At 44.3% G+C, this 24,623-nt stretch overlaps 1 protein-coding gene across 4 annotated transcripts in view; it reads right to left on the reverse strand.

Moving 5' to 3' along the window:
* The window catches only part of LOC120516813 (protein inscuteable homolog), a 232,787-nt gene that overhangs the window by 145,901 nt on the left and 62,263 nt on the right, over window positions 1-24,623 (reverse strand). Inside the window, exon 1 of one of the 4 annotated variants that reach the window (XM_039738766.1) lies at window positions 16,671-16,960. The exons of the other annotated variants lie outside the window; for them this stretch is intronic. Coding sequence (XP_039594700.1) covers window positions 16,671-16,739 — 69 coding nt within the window. The 5' untranslated portion in view covers window positions 16,740-16,960. Of the gene's footprint in view, window positions 1-16,670; window positions 16,961-24,623 lie in introns of those variants that run through there. 4 annotated transcript variants of the gene reach the window in all.

Below are 24,623 nucleotides of genomic sequence, written 5' to 3' on the forward strand. Positions count from 1 at the left end.
GGTGGTCAGGAAAATAGCCCTAAGGGAAGAGCATGGCCGGCATTTGAGGGCCAGAGGTCACTCCTGTTGAGGACCACCCAAGGTTCAGAAGAGACCAAACACTCAGAATAAGCTAAGGAATAGCAGAGGTAGGGAGGCACAAGACTCAGCAGGGCGAGTGCCAGAATAAATGGCTGACTGCACCCGTCAGAAGGTGGTCTCTCGCTGCGGTGGTCCTTTCTTGGTAAACGGAGGAGACGTCACTTTTTAGTAGGAAGCCCTGTGGCTCATGGATTTTTTTATGGAAAGATCCTGCCTGTGGATTTTAACCTAGTTTTTTATGGAGTTATTTCCACCCATCCATCCATCCATCCATCCATTTTCCAGCCTGCTGAATCCGAACACAGGGTCACGGGGGTCTGCTGGAGCCAATCCCAGCCAACACAGGGCACAAGGCAGGAACCAATCCCAGACAGGATGCCAACCCACCGCAGGACACACACACCAAGCCCAATTTAGAATCGCCAATCCACCTAACCTGCATGTCTTTGGACTGTGGGAGAAAACCCAGACAGACACGGGGAGAACATGCAAACTCCACGCAGGGAGGACCTGGGAAGTGAACAAACATGGGTCTTCTAACTGTGAGGCAGCAGCGCCACCCACTGCACCACCGTTATTTATTCGAGGTTATTTATTTATAGGGACTTCACTGTGATTTTGGCACTTCGGGTTGTTGGACCTTTGACTGTTTTTATAATAGTCAAGACGGAGGTAAAAAGCTTAGGGGTGATTGTTGACTGTAATCTGAATTTTAAATCGCATATTCATCAGATCACTAGGACAGCATTTTTTCACTTAAGAAACATAAGTAAAGTTAGACCTCTTATATCACTGAAAGATGCTGAGAAATTAGTTCACGTGTTTGTTTTCAGTCGACTAGATTACTGTAACGCACTCCTCTCAGGACTACCAAAAAAAGACATAAATCACTTGAAACGAGTGCAAAATGGAGCTGCTAGAATCCTAACTAGGAAAAGAAAATCCGAACACATCTCTCCAGTTTTGATGTCACTACACTGGTCACCTGTGCCATTCAGGATTGACTTTAAAATTCTGCTTATGTTTTATAAAGCCTTAAATAATCTGCTCCATCTTATATATCGGAATGCCTGACACGTTATATTCCAAATCGTAACCTCAGATCTTCAAATGAGTGTCTCCTTATAATTCCAAGAACAAAACTTAAAAGAAGTGGTGAGGCGGGCAGGCGGCCTTCTGCTGTTATGAACCTCAAATCTGGAATAGCCTGCCAATAGGAATTCACCAGGCTGATACAGTAGAGCAGTTTAAAACACGGCTGAAAACACATTACTGTAACATGGCCTTTTTATAACTTCATTTTAACTTAATCCTGATACTCTGTATGTTCAATTCATCATAATAACTATTCATGGTGGCTCTAAAATCCGTACTGACCCCAACTCTCTCTTCTGTTTCTTTTTCCGGTTTCTTCGTGGTGGCGGTCTGTGCCACCTCCACCTACTCAAAGCTTCATGATGCACCAACAATGATGGATGGATTAAAAGGCAGAAGTCTACGTGACCATCATCATCAAGTCCTTCTGTGAGAACCCTAAATCCAAAGAGGACTGTTTGACTTATGTTAGGTAGATTGTCCAGAGGGGACTGGTCAGGGTGGTCTCATGGTCTGGAATCCCTACAGATTTTATTTTTTTCTCCAGCCGAGTTTTTTTTTTTTTTCTGTCCCCCCTGGCCATTGAACCTTACTCTTATTCGATGTTAATTAATGTTGATTCATTTTATTTTCTTATTGTGTCTTTTATTTTTCTATTCTTTATTATGTAAAGCACTTTGAGCTACTGTTTGTATGAAAATGTGCTCTAGAAATAAATGTTGTTGTTGTTGTTTTGTGTCCTCACCACCTGGCTCATGCTCGCTTATGACTATCCACCATCCTGGGTTCAGGTGGGTTATAGCAGCTGCAGCCAACCAGGCCTGTCACAATCCTGCACAGAGCAATTCCCAAACCAGACTGTAACAGCACTGGTCGGGATGCTCTCGCCTGGAAAAATTGCTAAGAATCCTCGCTGACCTACCAAATTTCATTAATCAGATGCAGTGGGGATTTCTTAACCAGCTGGGCGGTCCCGTGAGATCATGTCAGGTCCTTACTGATGTAAATGCCAAGGAACATCCTCATCCCATCCGGGTATGGCACCTGCTTGGCTCAATAGCATAACAAGCATAACACATGGCAGGGGGTGGTGAAGGCGACGCAGAATATGGCCGGCACCCAGCTGCCTTCTGGTCAGGACACAAGCAACACTCGCTGTCTTAGAAAGGCAAACAGGATAATTAAAGAGCTCAGTCATCCTGCACAGTCGCACGTCTTGCTCCTCCATTCTGGGCCAATGGCACTCGCACACCAGGGGATTCAGGAACAGATTCGATCCACAGGGCATGAGGCTAATGAACGGAAAATCATAAGAACAAATACTGCAACTTAAAAAACACAGTGGATGTGACGTATACATGCTGCATACTATAACAGAAGGCAGGGCAGGGATGGATGATTGTGTTCACCCTGCCGCTGGGCTGTCTTATAATAATAAATAATAATAATAATACATTTTATTTATAGGGCACTTTACATTAGCAGTAAATCTCAAAGTGCTTCATAAAACGTTTAAAATAAGACAAAGCAAGATAAAAACAGAGATAAAACAACAATAGTTTTAGCATTTTTGTTAATATGATTTCCTAAATAGAAAAGTCTTTAGCTGGTTTGTAAAACGGCCCACAGTCTGCTGTGTTCTTAGGCTCTCTGGCAGGCCATTCCAGAGCCGTCACCCAATGTATGAGGTTTGGTCACAGGGGGGCGAAGGTGGTGAGTATTTGCAAAATGGAGGTTTCTTGCTGTGGATCGTAATATTAGGAGTTCCTTCAGATATTGTGGAGCATTTCCATGGATACACTGGTGAGTGAGCAGACTCCTGCTTCGATAGCAAAACAGAAACATACATAGGCATCAGAAACATCGTGGGGCCCTGGCTAGTGCCCATATGTTAAGATGACCCTGCCCTGCTGGGAAGCCCTCATAACTGATGGAGAGCATAGATGGACATATAGTTGGTGTTCCCATTCCAGGTTGGGAGGCTGGCATTATGAAAGGACAGAGGGAGTTTGCCCACCATGGCCTGGTCATTAGAACATTAGAACACTCTGGACGAGATCAGGCCATTCAGCCAAACAAAGCTCACCAGTCCTGTCCACTTATTTCTTCCAAATAAAATATCGAGTCGAGTTTTGAAAATCCCTAATGTCCTACTGTCTACCAGACTACTTGGTCGTTTATTCTAAGTGTCTATCGTTCTTTGTGTAAAGAAAAACTTCCGAATGTTTGTGTGAAATTTACCCTTCACAAGTTTCCAACTGTGTCCCCGTGTTCTTGATGAACTCATTTTAAAGTCACCGTCTCGATCCACTGGACTAATTCACTTCATCATTTTAAACACTTCAGTCAGGTCTTCTCTTAATCTTCTTTTGCTTCAACTGTCAAGGCTCAGCTCTTTTAATCTTTCCTCGTAACTCATCCTCTGTAGCCCTGAATCAGCCTAGTCGCTCTTTTCTGGACCTTCTCTTGTGCTGCTATATCCTTTTTGTAGCCTGGAGACCAAAACTGCACCCAAGACTCCAGATGAGGCCTCACCAGTGGGTTATAAAGTTGAGCAGAACCTCCTGTGACTTGTACTCCACACATCAAGGCGCTATATAACCTGACATTCTGTCAGCCTTCTTAATGGCTTGTGAACACTGTCTGGAAGTCGATAGCTTAGAGTCCACTAGGACTCCTAAATCGTTCTCATAAGGCCTACTTTCAATTTTCTGACCTCCCATTGTGTATTCACACCTCACATTTTCACTTCCTACATGTAATTCTTTACTGACATTAAATTTCATCGTCCTCAAATCTGCCCAACCCTGTCTGCTATCCAAGTCCTTCTGTGATGATGTGACGGATTCCAAATTGTCTGATAATCCACCTATCTTGGTATCATCTGCCAACTTAAACAGCTTGTTACCACTACAAACCTGACAAGAGAAGGCCACCCACCAAAACGTACAGACCGGGCAAGGAGGATATAAAGCAGAGATGCAACATTTCATCTATCTATCTATCTATCTATCTATCTATCTATCTATCTATCTATCTATCTATCTACGGTGCATTCAGAAAGTATTCCCAGCACATCACTTATTCCACATTTTTTTATGTTACAGCCTTATTCCAAAATGGATTAAATTCATTTTTTTCCTCAGAATTCTACACACAACACCCCATAATGACAACGTGAAGAAAGTTTACTTGAGGTTTTTGCAAATTTATTAAAAATAAAGAAACTGAGAAATCACATGTCCATAAGTATTCACAGCCTTTGCTCAATACTTTGTCGATGCACCTTTGGTAGCAATTCCAGCCTCAAGTCTTTTTGAACATGATGCCACAAGCTTGGCACACGTATCCTTGGCCAGTTTCGCCCATTCCTCTTTGCAGCACCTCCCAAGCTCCATCAGGTTGGATGGGAAGTGTCGGTGCACAGCTATTTTAAGATCTCTCCAGAGATGTTCAATCAGATTCAAGTCTGGGCCACTCAAGGACATTCCCAGAGTTGTCCTGAAGCCACTCCTTTGATATCTTGGCTGTGTGCTTAGGGTCATTGTCCTGCTGAAAGATGAACCGTCGCCCCAGTCTGAGGTCAAGAGCGCTCTGGTGCAGGTTTTCATCCAGGATGTCTCTGTACATTGCTGCAGTCATCTTTCTCTTTATCCTGACTAGTCTCCCAGTTCTTGATGCTGCCACCACCATGCTTCACTGTAGGGATGGTATTGGCCTGGTGATGAGCGGTGCCTGGTTTCCTCCAAACGTGACGCCTGGCATTCACACCAAAGAGTTCAATCTTTGTCTCATCAGACCAGAGAATTTTGTTTCTCATGGTCTAAGAGTCCTTCAGGTGCCTTTGTCAAACTCCAGGTGGGCTGCCATGTGCCTTTTACTAAGGAGTGGCTTCCGTCTGGCCACTCTACCATACAGGCCTGATGGGTGGATTGCTGCAGAGATGGTTGTCCTTCTGGAAGGTTCTCCTCTCTCCACAGAGGACCTCTGGAGCTCTGACAGAGTGACAATCAGGTTCTTGGTCACCTCCCTGACTAAGGCCCTTCTCCCCCGATTGCTCAGTTTAGATGTCCGGCCAGCTCTAGGAAGAGTCCTGGTGGTTTCGAACTTCTTCCACTTACGAATGATGGAGGCCACTGTGCTCATTGGGACCTTCAAAGCAGCAGAAATGTTTCTGTAACCTTCCCCAGATTTGTGCCTCGAGACAATCCTGTCTCGGAGGTCTACAGACAATTCCTTTGACTTCATGCTGTCAACTGTGGGACCTTCTATAGACAGGTGTGTGCCTTTCCAAATCATGTCCAGTCAACTGAATTTACCACACGTGGACTCCAATGAAGCTGCAGAAACATCTCAAGGATGATCAGGGGAAACAGGATGGACCTGAGCTCAATTTGGAGCTTCATGGCAAAGGCTGTGAATACTTATGTACATGTGCTTTCTCAATTTGTTTATTCTTAATAAATTTGCACAAATCTCAAGTAAACTTTTATCATGTTGTCATTATGGGGTGTTGTGTGTAGAATTCTGAGGGAAAAAATGAATTTAATCCATTTTGGAAAATGGCTGTGACATATGAAAATGTGGAAAAAGTGATCCGCTGTGAATACTTTCCGCATGCACTCTATCTATCTATCTATTGCTTATATAAATCTTGAGTTTGTCCCACAGACAAGGTGGGCTCCCCAAACACATAGAAGAAGGTTCTCTGGTCAGATGAGACTAAAATTGAACTTTTTAGCCATTATGGGAAACACCTGCATGGCCCAAACAAACCAAACACTTCCCATCACCATGAGAATACCATTACCACAGTGAAGCATGGTGGTGAGAGTGGGGGCAGGCAGCATCAGGCTGTGATTAAAGGAAAGCTGGTCAGGGCTGAAGGAAAGATGAATGGCGCTGAGTTCAGGGCAATTCTTGAGGACAACCTCTTTCGGTCTGCCAGAGATTTGAGACTGGGACAAATGTTCACCTTCCAGCAGGATAACAGACTGCTAAAGTGACACTGGGGTGGTTTAAATGGACCTTGTATATATTGTAATGGATGGCATGCATGGACTGGCTGAACAAAGATTCTTACCCAGCCTGGAGGCCAGTATAATGGAGGGACAGAGAAAGACAACTTATTCTGGTTATTTATTCAGGAAATATCTTGGAATGGCCTCACCAAAGCCCAGACTTCGTTCCAATGGTGAATCTGTGGCACGACTTGAAGATTTCTTTACACCAACCCAAGCCAGTGAACTCGAAGGAGTTGCAGCAAGTTTGGCCTTGAGGAATGGGGCAGGTGTGCTAAGCTAATAGAGACCTTCACCATGAGTCTCACAGGTGGAATTGCAGCAAAAAGGGGGCACTACAAAGTATGGAGGGGGTGAATACTTATGCACACCCAGTTGTTTTTTTTTGTCTTAATTATTGTTTGTGTCACAATAAAAAATATTTTGCCCTTTCATAGTGAGGGGTGGCACGGTGGCGCAGTGGTAGGAGACCCAGGTTCGCCTACCGGGTCCTCCCTGCGTGGAGTTTGCATGTTCTCTGCGGGTGCTCCATGGAGTTGTCTCATTCTCTCCATCCCTTCCTCCTTTAATTGATTTTATTTCAAATTTAACCGAGTGAAAAGCACATCTTGGTGAGACTCACGAGGACCGAGTGAAACATCCCATTCCTCCTCACCAGACTTAGCCATCTGGCTTTCTAACCTTTCTAATATGTTAACAGCATTCAGTTTACTAAGAAGAAGTTCTCATGTAACAGCTTGGGAGACAGCAACGTGCCAGTGAGCATTTTTTGATCTTACATCCAGTGTCTGAATGGAATGTATAAAATTACTCGAAGCACACCATGCCGCTATTATTTTAAAAAAAAAAAAAGGCAGAAAATGGCCAAAGTGGTGGAAATGAGTCACTTAAGCGAGTGCAGAGAGGTTAATTAACAAAGCCTCTTACCTGACGAGATCCATTTCAGCCGCGTGGCACACGGCAGCACTCATCAGGAGAGGGAAGCCGAGTGTCGTCACAGGTGCCAAGTGTGACAGATGAGCAACACAAGGCATCGCGGCAGACGCGTAGCGCGAGTATAAGGTAGCAGCTGAGAAGCTACCTGGACAAAACTACAAAGTCAGACGCATTAGAAAAAAGGAAACTACAGACTCCATCTGTGACGCTTACTCTATAAACGGCAAAAATCAGTAAGGGGATCTCAGGAACGTTCTTCAGGTGTGAATACACAATCCAGAACTCAAAGCCTACGAGACCCCTGACTCCCAGACCCTGTTTCTTGGTAAGATATCAGAAGTCACCTGGCACAATGAAGGGTTCAAGTAGGCCCCGTGCCAAGATGTCGTTACCTTTCAGCGCAGGCCTAGCTGTGACAGGATGCACGCACCTCTCTAAGGGCCAGGAGTCACACTTTATTTTTTCCCAACTGCTGCCGGTAATGAGCCTGATGCGAGAGAACAAATTGCCACCCCCGTCGGCCGGCTGACATTACCTCTTGAGCCGCCCACATTGCAGCCTCATCGATAGACTCGAAGACGGCATTCCCGAGATTGATTCCGAGCCCAATTAGCAGGCACTGCGAATTTAGAGATCAATTGCGGCTCCTCGTTTGCTCCTCACTCCTTCCTGTCCACTGGGGCTCGGCAAACAGGGTCCTAAGAGACTACAGAACCCTGGAAGAAGATGAACGGCACTCTGGGTGAAGTTTGAAGCCGGCGTGTTTTTGTACCGTTGTGTCATTACCCTTCTGTAAGCTAGACATGAGCAGCCTATTGCAAATGGCATCAGTGAACGCTTTATAGGCATCGGTAACAAGGCCTCCTCTCGGAAAGCACCACCAGTCACGTGGTCTGCACAGCACAATTCACAGAGAACAATTGTGAATTGATGGAAAGAGGCAGCACTTCCTTAGAGGTAGCAACACGCCACACGTACCCCTCACCAACACGCCACCTCAAGCAAAGCACCCTTTCTATTGACCTCAGATTAACATCTTACTTGGAACGGAGCTCAGTCTTCCATTAGTGCAGCAGAAGAGAACAAATGAAGCCTGGCATCAGGTCCACATGCTAAACAAGACGTGCAGAAGCAGATCCATCACGTGCTGCGGGGCACGCTACTCCTTTCAGGAAGGCCGCCGAGCCCGCATCCAACCTCCGGATCCCACTCCATGGGCAGCAGCATACAGGGGGATTTTTGAAATGACACTTGCAGCCTCACAGGTCACTGCCCCTAGACGTGCAGCCGTTTGTTCACTGAGGCGGCATGTTCGCCACGCAGCCGCCCGTCAGCCTAGCAGCCGCAGGATCGTTTTACAAGACTCTGCCTGGCGGCCATTGGCTCTGCCTGTAAAGTGAGAGCCTACCTGCTGCACAATGGGAACGGCTTTGCCCCTCATATTCCACCATGTAATGTGACCCGGCGACACTAGAGGGTCAAAGATCAGGCACCTGTCAGAAATATTTGGCATAAAACTGAGGTTCTCCTCATTGGCACAAGATCATCATGATCCAAAGCTAATAATCTTTCACTTGCTATCGATAACTCCTTTGTTTCCCCATCACCTCAGGTCAAGAGTCTGGGTGTCATCCTTGACAGTACTTTTTCTTTCCAATCTCACATTAATAACATCACCCAGTCTGCTTAGTTCCACCTACGTAAAAATACTTCATGGTAATGAAAACTTTGTTGTAACGATATTCATTGTATCAGAATTTGACCTGTACTTAACTTCCAGACCATAGTTCGTGAGGCTTAAGGACTGTGTGTCTGATAAGGTCATGAGAGTAGCATAGGTGGTCCACAGAGAACTGTACCGGCACCCTTCCTGCTTACACTGTATACCTCAGACTTTAGATACAAGACTGAATTATATTGTCCAAAAAAAAATTCTGATGACACCACCAGAGTTGATTGTATCATCAGTGGGCAGGAGCCTAAATACAGGACGCCAGTGGAGGACTTATTGAATGGTGCAGTAAGACAAAGGATACTATTGTAGACCTCAAGAAGATCAAGCCCACTCTGCCCCTGGTTCTCATTGATGACGAAAATGACCATGGGGTGCCTCTGAACAACAGGCCTGAGAGCCCAGAGGCCAACTAGCTAACTAACAAGACTAGCTATCCCACGTAGAAGTGAAGCAGGACAAGTCAAGTCAAGTTGGGGCGCATGCACTGGTACAGCATGACCAAACAGCTCGGGATACCGGTTGGCAACCCTCCAGGCAGACACGCGGTCCAGTCCCACCCTCCGGAAATGACGTGGGCGACCCCTTGGCCTGGTTCAGCCACTTGGGTCCTCAACAATGAGGATCTTATGAGCCGGAACCACCCTCTGGGAAAAGCGCCACATGGCCGTAGTGCCGTAACTGACGCTCCCTCACAATGCAGGTCATGTGCCTCATTCGGGACTCCATGGGCAACACAAAGTCAAACCAATGGTACCCAAGGATTCACCAGAGAGACATCGGACCAAAGGAGTCCAGTCTTTGTCTCAGGTCACTGGATAGCATCCATGTCTCACAAACAGGGAGCACCAGGAATCCTTTTGCAGATATCGGGAGTGCCACACACCCCTTTCCAGTGACCTCATGACACCCCATGCTCTCCCAATCCGTCTACTGACTTCATAAGAAGAGTCACCAGAGACATGAATGTCACTGCCAAGGTAAGTAAACCTCTCAATGCAATCAACATTCTCTCCGCATACAGACACACTTCTGATGGCCGTGCCCAGGAGGTCATTAAAGGCCTGGATCTTTGGTTTTTATCAGGACACTCACAAGCCCAGACACTCGGACTCCTCTCTCAGTCTCCCGAGCGCCCCAACCAGAGCAGAAACAGGACAAACTTTAAAAGCTAATAAAAAAAATTAAAAAATATATAATTCTGGTCAAGCGGAAGGTAGGTATGCTCCACTGTCAAACGTCGCCACTGTATCTGATCTCTGACAGGAGAGCGTCCACCGCGTGGGGAGAAAAAGCACGTGGTCGTGATTATCTCTGCCAATGAGCAGCTACCCTCTAAAGCACTGATAGCTATGATCTCTCTCTCAAAAATGTCAAACGTTACTCCTTAACAATCTGAAGATGATAATCTCTACTGAACAAACAGGTATCGGTAGCTAAGGCGGAGGCCAGGTGCGCTCCAACACGCGGTGAGAGGTAGAGCGACTTGAACAGAGGCTGGCGCGTGAGTGAGGAGGGCCCCGTCCACTTCCTTCCCCTCGGCCCGCAGCCTCTCTCTTGGATTCTCGCAAATAAATTGCTACCGCAAGTGAACTTTGGTACTCAGCGGGATGAGAGAAGTCGCAAAATCAACCGGATTGTTCAAGCAAATGATAGAAAAAAAAAAACCAGATCTAAATCCGTTAAGTAGTTCTCTCGTGAAAAGTGGACAGACAGACAGACATAAGTTGGATTTTATATATTGTGGCGGACGGCCGGGACCCATGCACGGCCGGGATGCCCCTTTGATACTGGATCCGGGGGAGCAGCCATGGGATGCACACTATATCCCCCGGAACATTTGGTGGCAGCCCCTCTGGGTTGTGGAACACTGGAGCTCATCCCTGTTGGGCTCCATGGCCACTGCCAGGGCGAGCTGAATGGCTTAACAAGCCCAAGTGGGCTGGACTGGAGCTACACCCGGAAGTACAGCCTGAAGTAGGTCAACGAGCACCTGGAACACTTCCGGGGGTGCTATAAAAGGAGCCTGCAGCCACTACTCTAGGCACCAGAGTCAGGAGGAGGAGGATGGAGGACGACAACGAAGACGACGACGACAAAGCTGCCTGGAAGGAGTAGTGGAGGAAGAAGGGTGTGGTTTGGGGTGATTTACTTTGTGTGTTGTTTTGGGACTGTGTTGGGCCTGTGGAACATGAGGAAGACGTGCCCCACGGCTGAAGAAAAATAAAAGCTCTTTTTGTTTATTTTACACATGTCTCCGTTGTTGACAGCTATATAGCGCCTTTGTCACAATACACTCACCTAAAGGATTATTAGGACCACCATACTAATACGGTGTTCGACCCCCTTTCGCCTTCAGAACTGCCTTAATTCTACGTGGCATTGATTCAACAAGGTGCTGAAGGCATTCTTTAGAAATGTTGGCCCATATTGATAGGATAGCATCTTGCAGTTGGAGATTTGTGGGATGCACATCCAAGGCACGAAGCTCCCGTTCCACCACATCCCAAAGATGCTCTATTGGGTTGAGATCTGGTGACTGTGGTGGCCATTTTAGTACAGTGAACTCATTGTCATGTTCAAGAAACCAATTTGAAATGATTCGAGCTGTGTGACATGGTGCATTATCCTGCTGGAAGTAGCCATCAGAGGATGGGTACATGGTGGTCATGAAGGGATGGACATGGTCAGAAACAAGGGTAGCCCGTGGCATTTAAACGATGCCCAATTGGCACTAAGGGGCCTAATGTGTGCCAAGAAAACATCATTACACCACCACCACCAGCCTACACAGTGGTAACAAGGCATGATGGATCCATGTTCTCATTCTGTTTACGCCAAATTCTGACTCTACCATTTGAATGTCTCAACAGAAATCGAGACTCATCAGACCAGGCAACATTTTTCTAGTCTTCAACTGTCCAATTTTGGTGAGCTCGTGCAAATTGTAGCCTCTTTTTTCCTATTTGTAGTGGAGATGAGTGGTACCCGGTGGGGTCTTCTGCTGTTGTAGCCCATCCGCCTCAAGGTTGTGCGACTACGCCTACTGTGAACGATAGGGGGCACTCTCGCTCCCTTGAACCCCTGTCCACGACTCCAGACACCAGGTAAAAGTCCTCAAGTTGACTTTATTTTGTTGCCACAGTGCACAAAGCACACTCTCCACCACAATACTCATATAAATCACCAATAAATCAATAATACACAATCCTCCAGCTCCCAGACGTGTTGCCACCCTTCCACCCAGCTCAGCTCCCTGTCTGGGAGCTCCCACAGTCCTTTTATAATCCCTGACCCGGAAGTGTTCTCAATCCCCAGTCCATGTGATCCTCAATCACTTCCGGGTCAGGTAAAAGTTCTTTTCTTCAGCCCGGAAGTCCGTCGCTCTTCCTATGACGAACCTCCGGGTCACAGGGCATGAAGAAGCCCTCGGTCCTCCCTGCAGCTCCCTCCTGTGGCCCCCATGGCATCCAGCAGGGCTTTGCATAAAAACTCCATTGTCCATGATGCCCTGCTGGCCTTTTGGGGACCTCCATGCTGCAAGGAGGGCTCCACCTGGCGGCTTGGGGGTATTGGCCGGGATAAATGGCCGGCCATCCTTCACAACCTGCATTGTTATCACTCTTTAATTTTATATATATATTTTTTTAATCAGTATGCTGTTGCTGGAGTATGTGAATTTACCCTTCGAATTAATAAAGTATCTATCTATCTATTATATAGTGCCTTTCACATATCTATCTATCTATCTATCTATCTATCTATCTATCTATTATATAGTGCCTTTCACATATCTATCTATCTATCTATCTATCTATCTATCTATCTATCTATCTATCTATCTATCTATCTATCTATCTATTATACAGGGAGTGCAGAATTATTAGGCAAGTTGTATTTTTGAGGATTCATTTTAATATGGAACAAACACAGTGCTATCAGTCAATCCAAAATGTTAATAAACCTGAAACCTGAATGTTTCACAAAGGAAATGTGAGTGTGAACATCATCAGGGGAATACATATGTGCGCACAATTATTAGGCAACTATTAGTGTGCAGATTTATTATGCAACTAAAGGAAAAATGAACATTTTCCCATCTCACTTGTTTATTTTCATCTGTTATTGTGAGAATAATAAACAAACACCTCAAAATTTACAAATAAACATCTCTGACATTTCAAAAAAAATAAATCAATCAATCAATGACCAATATAGCCACCCTTCTTTCCAATATCAGTCATAAGCCTTTCCATTCATGGAGTCTGTCAGTTTCTTGATCTGTTGACGATCAGCTTTTTGTGGAGCAGTGACTACAGCCTCCCAGACACTCTTCAGAGAGGTGTATTGTTTTTCTCCCCCATAAATCTAGCGTTTAAGAAGTGCCCACAAGTTCTCGATAGGGTTTAGGTCAGATGAGGAAGGGGCCATGTCATTATTCCTTCATCTTTAAGGCCTTTACTGGCTGGCCACACAGTGGAGAACTTCGATGCAAGTGATGGAGCATTGGCCTGCATAAAAATCATGGTCTTTTTCCTGTATCACTGTTTGAAGAAAGTGTCTTCGAAAAACTGGCAGTAGGTTTGGGAGTTGATTTTGAGTTCATCTTCAATGCAAAAGGTCCAACTAGCTCATCTTTAAAAATACCAGCTCATACCAGTACCCCACCTCCACGTTGGAGTGGAGCTCTGTGCCCATTACTGATCCACAGGTTCATCCATCTGGTCCATCAAGAGTCACTCTCATCTCATCGGTCCATAAAACCTTTGAAAAAAATCTGTCTTCAGATATTTCTTGGCCCAGTTTTGACGTTTCAACTTATGTTTCTTGTTCAGTGGTGGTTGGGTTTCAGCCCTCCTTACCTTGGCCATGTCTTTGAGCACTGAACACCTTGTACTTCTGGGCACTCCAGGTAGGTTGCAGCTCTGGAATATGAAAGTACTGGAGGATAATGGGTTCCTGGTAGCTTCACGTTTGATTCTTCTCAAATCTTTGGCAGCTAATTTGCGTCTTTTGTTCTCAACACGTTTCTTGCGACCCTGTTGACTATTTGCAACAAAATGTTTGATGGTTCTGTGATCACACACCAATATCTTAGCAATTCCAAAAGTGCTGCATCCCTCTGAAAGACTTTTTACAATTTTTGACTTTTCAGAGTCAGTTAAATCTCTTTTTTGGCCCATTTTGCCTGAGGAAAACTAGCTGCCTTATAATTCTGCACACCTTGATATAGGGTGTTGATCTCCTTAGGCCACACCCTCCCTCATTACACAAATACACATCACCTGACGTGCTGAAATCCAATAAGCATTCAAGTTAATACAGCTTGGAGTTGGAATATACGCATAAAAATGATGATATGGTCAAAATACTCACTTGCCTAATAATTCTGCACACAGTGTATAGTGCCTTTCACATATCTATCTATCTATCTATCTATCTATCTATCTATCTATCTATCTATCTATCTATCTATCTACCTATCTATCTATTTGTTCTCATCCAGATTGTTTTAATGTTCTAGTGTTGTAAAAAAAAGTTTTCTACCAGTCTGTGGTGGCCGTGTGTTTAATTTATTTTTCTATGCTGTGGTGTGCCTGGGAAATTAGGGTTAGGTGCAGGTGATGCCAACAGACTAACTAAACTTATCATAAAGGCTCATTCAATCATGGGAGTCATGTTCGACTCAATGGAGGAAGGCAAAACAGAACATACAGTAGGTCACTCTGCCACTGTCCTGGACAATGACTCTTACCCCTTGTATGAGGTTTTGGCTAAACAGAAGACCACCATCAATAACAGACTGGTGACAGCTGTGATGCTCCAAGGCACGCTGTATAATATAATTTCTTCCCTCACCCATCAGGCTGAGGAGGTCTTGCCCACTGTCTGCTGCGTGGTACTGAGCTGGTGTAGCTGGCATCTTAACAGACAGTGTGCCATAGACTGTGCCAAGATACTGTGCCAATCACTTTACAATTTGTTAATACCTACACTTACAGATAATTGATTTGTATTTGTACCTTGTTAGTGTACCTTTTATTATATTTCTAGTGTGGCAGGCGGCCGGAACCCTTACCCGGCCAGGACGCCCGAGTGCGGAAGGACCGGGGGAGAGAGCTTTTTCAGGCCAACAGAGGGCAGCCCCCTTGGTTTCCAGTGGGGTCAGGGGTCATGAGCATGGCAGCTCAACCCTGTTAGAACCCGTGGCCACAAACCAGGGATGTGCATGGACCTTTCCAGGGCCTTATTTCCAGGCTCCAGGCTACAAAAAGGACATAGCAGCACTAGAAAAGGTCCAGAGAAGAGCGACCAGGCTGATTCCAGGTCTACAGGGGTTGAGTTATGAGGAAAGATTAAAAGAGCTGAGCCTTTACAGTTTAAGCAAAAGAAGATTAAGAGGAGACCTGACTGAAGTGTTTAATATGATGAAGGTTATTAGTCCAGTGGATCGAGACGGTGACTTTAAAATGAGGTCATCAAGAACACGGGGACACAGTTGGAAACTTGTGAAGGGTAAATTTCGCACAAACATCAGGAAGTTTTTCTTTACACAAAGAACGATAGACACTTGGAATAAGCGACCAAGTAGTGTGGTAGACAGTAAGACGTTAAGGACTTTCAAAACTCGACTTGATGTTTTCTTGGAGGAAACAAGTGGACAGGACTGGCGAGCTTTGTTGGGCTGAATGGCCTGTTCTTGTCTAGAGTGTTCTAATGTTTTATTTGGCCACACCCGGCAGAGTGAGATTCAGAGGTTGGATGCACTCCTTCCGGGTGCCCTATAAAAAGAGTCGGGAGGAAGAAGACAAGGTGGAGGCAGATGGACTGGCGGCAAAGAAGGGACTGAACTGTGTGTTGTGGTGTTGGTGATTTGTGCACACTTTATTGTAAATAAACCAAGGGTTGTGTTTGAACCTGTGTCCTGCCTATGTGTGTCCGGGTCTGGCTTCACACTAGCTAATTGTATATTTGTGCTTAATTTTATCTGCTGCCATAACTCTGAAATTTCCTTTGGTTTCCATCTATCTGAGTAGGCAGGACACACACACACACATCAAAGTCAATTGTCATGTCATCTCCTAATCAACTTAGTCCTGAACGGGGTCATGGAGGGTGCTGGAGCCTATCCCAACCAGCACGGGGTGCAAGGCAGGATCAAACCCTGAACAGGGTGCACAGGACACACACACACGGGCCACTTCAGTGTCACCAGTTCACCAAACTTGCATGTCCTCAAACAGTTGGAGGAAACCCACACAGACACAGGGAGAACAGATGAACTCCAAACAGGGAGGATCTGGGACGTGAACCCCGGTCAGGAGCACTAACACTGCGCCACCGTGCCGGCACAAAGTCAATTGTGTAAAAATAAATCAGATTACTGCGTCTATGTCAGCACCATGTGCTAATGTCAAGGCAATAGAATAATAAGACACAGACAGGTTGAGCATCTGTTTCTACAACGGCTCTCTTGATCTAACCAGAAACCACATGGAGGAGCTTCCTTAGACATAAAATTACACCTCCGGCTGAGAAGTTCAGTTCTGCTTCTTCCACCTACGCCTTTCTGGAACGGCTCGGGTCCCCGAGTCAAGGAGTAACCGCACATGGGCGGCAGGGCACTGCGGCTTAGGAAACACACCAGATCAGGAGTCAAAGCCAACCCATATTGGACCCGACCTTTTTACAACTGGTCACACACCAAATAAATGCACAAATACACAGCAAGGAACAACTAAGAAATGAAAGCATCCAAATAGAAAAATGAAAGATCAGTATTAGAAAATGAATTTTAAAGATACCTGAATATAATGAAGAGTCTGATCCTGATGTAGATACAAGGTGGGAATGCACGCCATGTCTGATTCCATCGAGCCGCATGTGAGACTTGGACCGCTCTGGGCAGCCAACTCCTCTCTCGCACTGACCCAGACTGCTCTGCAGTGAACAGAAACGCTGAGGCCTTTTTAGGCTTTCATTTCCCACACTCTACTGAAAATAAAATAAGCAATGTCTGCCAGAAAGACCCTGGGGTACCAGGAATCACAACGGCGGCAGCAGCAGCAACACGAGTTTCCTCACTGGAGGAATCCGGAATATGAAGGTTTTGGATGAGGATTTTACCAGCTTCTACTACTGAAGGAAAACCACAAGTGCTTCTGGCAGCAGGGTGTGTCTACTCTTTTTGGATTCTGGCATTTGAAATCCGACCCGTGCACACACTCAACAGTGCATACTTTCACTTCTTTATTTAAAAAAAAAAGGAATGGAATTACTTCAGAATATCAGAGACAGATGGGGGGCTCTGGCTACTGGCGGCACCCCAGCTTCACTGGGCTGACAGTTCTTCAGAAGCGAGAGGCACAAGGTCAGAGGAGAGGAAGCTAAACGTGTGTCCTGAAATGCCTACTCGGTGGTTTTCAGAGGCATATTCAGATACGGCCAAACCCACACCACTTGCCATTCATCTTCGTATTTATGCCAGCTGTTTCCTTTGTAAGCCACCATGAAACCTGGAAGAGTTCTTAAAAAAAACACAAAAACAGGCTGCAACAAATTCTGTTCTCTTTCAGGATATTCCTTCATTATGATGTTCACACTGCATATCTGGATCTGGATCAGGACTGCAGTGTAAACCCACTGTAGGTGCCATGGAGAGGAAGGACGGGTATCCTGACCAGGATGGAGGATGAATTCTTGACCGGCCAGAGGGCCATAATGGATGGACTAGCCGAATGGGCATACCGGGAGCAGTTCATTCCTCCACACGACAGGTGGCAGTGTTCCTGCTGACTGCAGAATGGTATGGGAGTCCGGAAACGCAGCCCTTTTGGGGTGTTTGGGTACCGCCAGACATAGACATAGAATTACTAGACACCGCATGACCAGCAGCATCGTACGTCAACGTCGCCGCCATATTGTGAGTGCCACTGCTGTGGAGTGAAGTAATGAATAATGTGCTGCTTGGGATTGTACAACCTGCTGTGCGCTCCAAACCAGATCCCTTAGGATTACATTTCAGGTAAGGCTGAACAATTGTTTTGGTTATATTCATCCATTAGAAAATCCCGTTTTATAATCTTAGCACTCAAGGTCACAATAAAATTAAACAACATTAGTAAAATTAAAACAAGAGAATGATAAATCAAAAAGCAATAATTAGCAAACTATCAAAGATAACTGGCAGTAACAGTGCAAAATTAACAACTGGTATGCTAGTTTGAGGGCAGTTTTAAAATGTGTTATTGAATCGAGCTGACGAATATCAGAGGGAAGAGAATTCCAGAGCTGAGGAGCACAATGAGACTCTCGAGCTCCCATAGCACTGAGTTTGATGTGCGGTGCAGAAAGTCGAGCTGCTGATGAGGATCTGAGTGAGTGAGAGGAGTGCCAGTCTGGAGGAGATCAGTGAGGTGTGGGGAGCTTAAAATGTTCAGTGAAGGATTTAGTATTGTATTCAGTAGATACTGTAGATAGATAGATAGATAGATAGATAGATAGATAGATAGATAGATAGATAGATAGATAGATAGATAGATAGATAGATAGATATAGATGAAAGGCACTATATAATAGATAGATAGATAGATAGATAGATAGATAGATAGATAGATAGATAGATGAAATGAACTATATAATAGATAGATAGATAGATAGATAGATAGATAGATAGATAGATAGATAGATAGATAGATAGATAGATGAAAGGCACTATATAATAGATAGATAGATAGATAGATAGATAGATAGATAGATAGATAGATAGATAGATAGATGTGTAAGGCACTGTATGATAGATAGATAGATAGATATAGATAGATAGATAGATAGATAGATAGATAGATAGATAGATAGATAGATATAGATGAAAGGCACTATATAATAGATAGATAGATAGATAGATAGATAGATAGATAGATAGATAGATGAAATGAACTATATAATAGATAGATAGATAGATAGATAGATAGATAGATAGATAGATAGATGAAAGGCACTATATAATAGATAGATAGATAGATAGATAGATAGATAGATAGATAGATAGATAGATAGATAGATAGATAGATAGATGTGTAAGGCACTGTATGATAGATAGATAGATAGATAGATAGATAGATAGATAGATAGATAGATAGATAGATAGATAGATAGATAGATAGATATGAAAGTCACTATATAATAGATAGATAGATAGATAGATACTTTATTAATCCCAAGGGGAAATTCCCATACTCCAGCAGCAGCCTACTGATAATAACAATATTAAATTAAAGAGTAATAACAATGCAGGTATAACAGACAATAACTTTGTATAATGTTAACGTTTACCCCCCCGGGTGGAACTGAAGAGTCCCATAGTGTGGGGTCTCCTCAGTCTGTCGCTGAAGCTGCTTCTCTATCTGGAGATGATCCTGTTCAGTGGATGCAGTGGATTCTCCATGATTGACAGGAGTCTGCTCAGCGCCCATCGCTCTGCCATGGATGTCAAACTGTCCAGCTCCGTGCCTACAATAGAGCCGGCCTTCCTCACCAGTTAACAGGGAGCCAGTGAAGTTGAGAGAGATTCGGTGTGATATGTTCAGTGGATTTAGAACAGCAGATTATCATCCTGGCAGCAGAATTTTGTAAGCGATGGATACGTTTTTGTGGGATGCCAGATAGCATTACAGTAATCTACACGTGAGGTGACTCGGGCATTAACCAATACTTCAGTAATGTGTTGTGTAAGAACAGGACGAAGTCTAGAAATGTTTCGGAGATGGAAGAAGGCAGTCCGAGAAATGTTACTTATATGGGAGGAATTATTTAATATTAATAATAATTATCATTATTTAATAATTGCCATTATTATTAGTGTATGCCCTGCGGTGGGTTGGCGCCCTGCCTGGGGTTTGTTTCCTGCCTTACGCCCTGTGTTAGCTGGGATTGGCTCCAGTAGACCCCAGTGAACCTGTAGTTAGGATATAGCAGGTTGGATAATGGATGGATGGATTATTAGTTTATAAATGGATATAAATAATTGCATTTAAATGATTCGCCAAAAGCTGTTGTATGTAGGCGATACAGTTTTAAACGTTATCGTTTTTTCATCAGAAAACCTGGTTTCCACGTCTACCTGTATTAGTTTAAATGGCACATTTGCCACTCGCAATATGGCGGACGCGCTGACGTATCGTGTCGACTGGACAACACAGTGAATGCAGCGTCTATCTATATATGTCTATGCCACCGGAGGGTAATACTGGCAGAGATGTGATCCTGGTTTCCCCACGACCCAGAAATGCTCCAGATTACCTGGATGTGACACCGGAAACAGTTCCCGAGTGACTCAGAGTTGGGAGGCAGAGAGCAACACTCTACTAGAGGTGGAAGGAGACATTTTGTACTTGTGTATTTGGACTGGTGTTTGCCTAAGGAAGGAATACGGATATTTTATTTGAACCTGGAATTGTGCTTGGGCATTATTGTGTCTGCAGCTTGAGGCTCAGTGGTGCACCCTGGTGGCTACACCACTTAATTGCGATCCATTGCAAATTCCTAATCGTGTTCATAAGAATTACTTACTGAATGCTTTGAAATGTCTTCATTTTTTTCATCTTGATTCACCATTACAACAAAATCCCCACATTACACTACGCCATGGGACTTGTCGATGTCAAGTTTTTTTGGAGTTCTTCCCTGTTTTTTACCCTCTAGATTAAAAAAAATACACTATATATTTTTAGGCCAGTTCTGGATCATACCTTATGACGGTAATGACACCCTTATGATGAGAAGTAAACCAGTAGGTGTCTCCAGAAAAAAAAAACAGATTAGATAGAAACTTTAATAATCCCAAGGTACTGCAACAGAAACATAAAAAGCAAGGATACCGACTCACAGGACAAATAATACACGGAGAGTCACTCGAAAGAGGCCTGAATATTCTGTAATAACTCTCTAGGACGAAGCAATCTGAACGAAACAACATGCAACGTGCTCCTCAGTATATGGAGCTTTGAACAAGCTGGGATGCCCCTGAGTCAGAGTGATGAGGTAGGCGGCGGACAGCCGTCATGACCTTTAACCTCCGTTTACAACTTCAGGATGCCTACCACCCCGTACCCCTTCACTCAGTCACTCGACTTCTCATCAGGATGGCGGTGTACGGTATTGAGCTGCGCGTCTTCATGGTGCCTACCTATTGGGTAACACATTTATCTAAGCGATGTCAGAATCAACTGGGATGATCGTGAATTAACGGAAGGTTACTTCCCACAAGACGTGTCAAACATCGGCAAGGAGCACGGCAGAAACGGAGTCATTCTTTGGCAACAGGGTAAATTTTCAAAGGGGATTTGGCCACCATGGTCGCCAGATCTGACACCACCAGACTTCTTCCTTTGGGGTTACACTCAAAGGAAAAGTCTTATCGGGACAAGCCTCGCAGTGGGGAAGATTTGAAGGAAAACAACCAACGTTCTCAACCAAAGAGGACGCTGGGAAAAGGGTCAACATCTCAGAAAAGGAGTGTAAGGTAGCTATGCAGAGAATCCACTCGAGCTCCATATGCGCAAAGCATACAATTATTCAACTCAAAATTATATATAAATAATCTATAACTGTCCAAAATGTTTCCAGGGCGAGATCCAACCTGCGAACGCTGCAATCAAGTCCCAGCCTCACAGGGTCACATGTTCTGGGCCGCCTGCACCGAATTAACATCATTCTGGACCAAAATGTCAGACAGCTTTGGTGTCCCAATCCCTCCTAACCCACTAACAGCTGTGTTTGGTGGTCTTCCAGATGGGTTTAAAGTGCAGAAGGACAAACAAACCGTGATTGCATTCACTACACTGTTGGCACGCAGACTTATTGTGCTAAATTGGAAGAGTCCTGAATCTCTCTTTTAAGTCAGTGGGAAAACGATGTGTTATGCTATTTGAAATTGGAAAAAATCTCACTTAGAGGATTGGTACAGAACTTTTTCAAAACCTGGCAGGATCTGTTCAATAATATTTTAAAATAAGGAGTAATGCCCTAGTGTGTGCTTGGTGTGTGGGTGTGTTTGTGTGTGTCCTGCGGTGGGTTGGCACCCTGCCCAGGATTGGTTCCTGCCTTGTGCCCTGTGTTGATCTGATTTCTATGCAGCGTACCCTTCATAAATGACAATCATCTTGTAAATGAGTGTATGTGAATTCACCTCAAACCCCGCCTGGTTGCCACCCTGAAACAACCATATATGGGCTATGCTAATGAATCCCATACATATGCAGTCACAGTGCTGCAGACCGTCATTGGCTGGTAGAGCAGCCACCCACCTGATTCATCGAGGCACCGCCACCTGCATTTGAGGAGTCCTTGCACTTCACACCATATTATTAGTCTACTCTCTCTATATATAAGTAAGTAAGTAAGGAAGTGAACTTTATTGTCATTCATACCATACAACAGTACAACAATGGATGCATAGCTGAATGAAATTGTATTTCTCCAGGCTCAATGTGCAGACATAAAAGACAAGTGCATGCAAGACAACATACAGACATTACAAACATTACAAACATTACAAACATTACAAACATTTCACTTCTTACACTTCTTACTTCTTGCTTTTCTTACACAGAAAGCAGGTAAGACAGCGTAAGACAGCACAGGGCAGCACAGTACAAACAATAAATACAAAAGATATATATAAATGTATGCCAGTCAGTGGATGAAATATAATATGAAAGAAAATATACAGTGATTGTGTTATTGCGCTACATGGATACAATATTTATACATAATATATACAACATATGGGCGGCACGGTGGCGCAGTGGTAGGGCTGCTGCCTCGCAGTTAGGAGGCCCGGGTTCGCTTCCCGGGTCCTCCCTGCGTGGAGTTTGCATGTTCTCCCGTGTGTGCGTGGGTTTCCTCCGGCACTGGTTTCCTCCACAATCCAAAGACATGCAGATTAGGTGGATTGGCGATTCTAAATTGGCCCTAGTGTGTGCTTGGTGTGTGGGTGTGTTTGTGTGTGTCCTGCGGTGGGTTGGCACCCTGCCCAGGATTGGTTCCTGCCTTGTGCCCTGTGTTGGCTGGGATTGGCTCCAGCAGACCCCCGTGACCCTGTATTCGGATTCAGCGGGTTAGGAAATGGATGGATGGATGGATGGAGTAATTCTCTCCGCATTTCTTTTCTTCTCCATTCATTTCTATTGCCCTATTAAACTCATCAATATAGGTATGCTTACGAGCTTTAAGTATTACTCCACTGTGTGACGATGTGGGTTCTGGCTCCACACTCCCATGGCTGTTTGGGAATCCTTGAAACCAACACCGTCGATAATGAAACCGAGTGAGCTAGTCAGTGAAGGCAATAATTGAGCATCTGAGCAAGGGGATGGTTAAAAGTGAAACAGTGCTTTTATTTACAAGAAACAATCAAAAACAAAATAGTGTTCCAATAAATAGTGCAGTTCATTCAACGGTGTTGGTTATAAGACTAATGACTGCAAAGAGAACCGTAGCGCGTATGAGAACATGAGGGCAACCATTAAGAAGGATATCAGAGAGGCTAAAAGACAGTTGGAGAGGAATAGAGCAGATAAGGCGAAAGAAGACCCCAAGAGATTCTTTCAGTATTTTAGTAGTAAAAGAACAGTTAAGGAGGAGGTCAAGTTCATCAGGAAAGTAAAGGGGAATTAAAAGATACAGACAGTGAAATAGCAGATGCCCTAAACTTACATTTTTCTGAGGTGTTTACAAGTGAGCAAGTGGATAACCTGCCAGAGGTAAACAACTACTAAGGAGGTACTGAGGGATTTGGAAATTGTAGAGGGAGAAGTGCTGCTCAGATTAAATAAGATGAAATCAAACAAATCACCAGGCCCAGATAATATTTATCCTCGTGTTCTTAAGGAGGCTAGTGAGTACATATATAAACCCTTGACACGTATTTTTAGGAAGTCACTGTGCACTGAGAGATTCCAAAGGACTGGAAAATGGCAAATATCATCCCATTATATAAAAAGGGTGACAGGGCAGATCCAAGCAACTATAGGCCAGTAAGCTTAACAAGCATCACAGGAAAATTAATGGAAGGAATTATTAAGGATAAGATTGAGCAACACATGACAAGGACAGGAGTTATTCTGAACAGTCAGCATGGATTCAGAAGGGGGAGGTCGTGTTTTACTAACATGTTGGAATTCTATGAGGAGGCAACAAAAGGATACGATCAAAGTGGAGCTTATGATATTATTTATCTGGACTTTCAGAAAGCATTTGATAAGGTGCCACATGAGAGGTTGGGCATCAAGTTAAAAGAAGTGGGAATTCAGGGTGATGTTTTTAGATGGGTGCAGAATTGGCTCAGACACAGGAAGCAGAGGGTGATGGTGCGAGGAACCTCATCAGAACTGGCTGATGTTAAGAGTGGTGTTCCACAGGGGTCAGTGCTAGGGCCGCTGCTATTTTTAATATATATAAATGATTTAGATAGGAATATAAGTAACAAGCTGGTTAAGTTTGCAGATGATACCAAGATAGGTGGATTAGCAGATAATTTGGAATCCGTTATATCATTACAGAAGGACTTGGATAGCATACAGGCTTGGGCAGATTTGTGGCAGATGAAATTTAATGTCAGTAAATGTAAAGTATTACACATAGGAAGTAAAAATATTAGGTTTGAATACACAATGGGCGGTCGAAAAATCGAGAGTACACCTTATGAGAAGGATTTAGGAGTCATAGTGGACTCCAAGCTATCAACTTCCAAACAG

This window comes from Polypterus senegalus, chromosome 1 (genome assembly GCF_016835505.1).
Source record: "Polypterus senegalus isolate Bchr_013 chromosome 1, ASM1683550v1, whole genome shotgun sequence".
NCBI classification, from domain to species: domain Eukaryota; kingdom Metazoa; phylum Chordata; class Cladistia; order Polypteriformes; family Polypteridae; genus Polypterus; species Polypterus senegalus.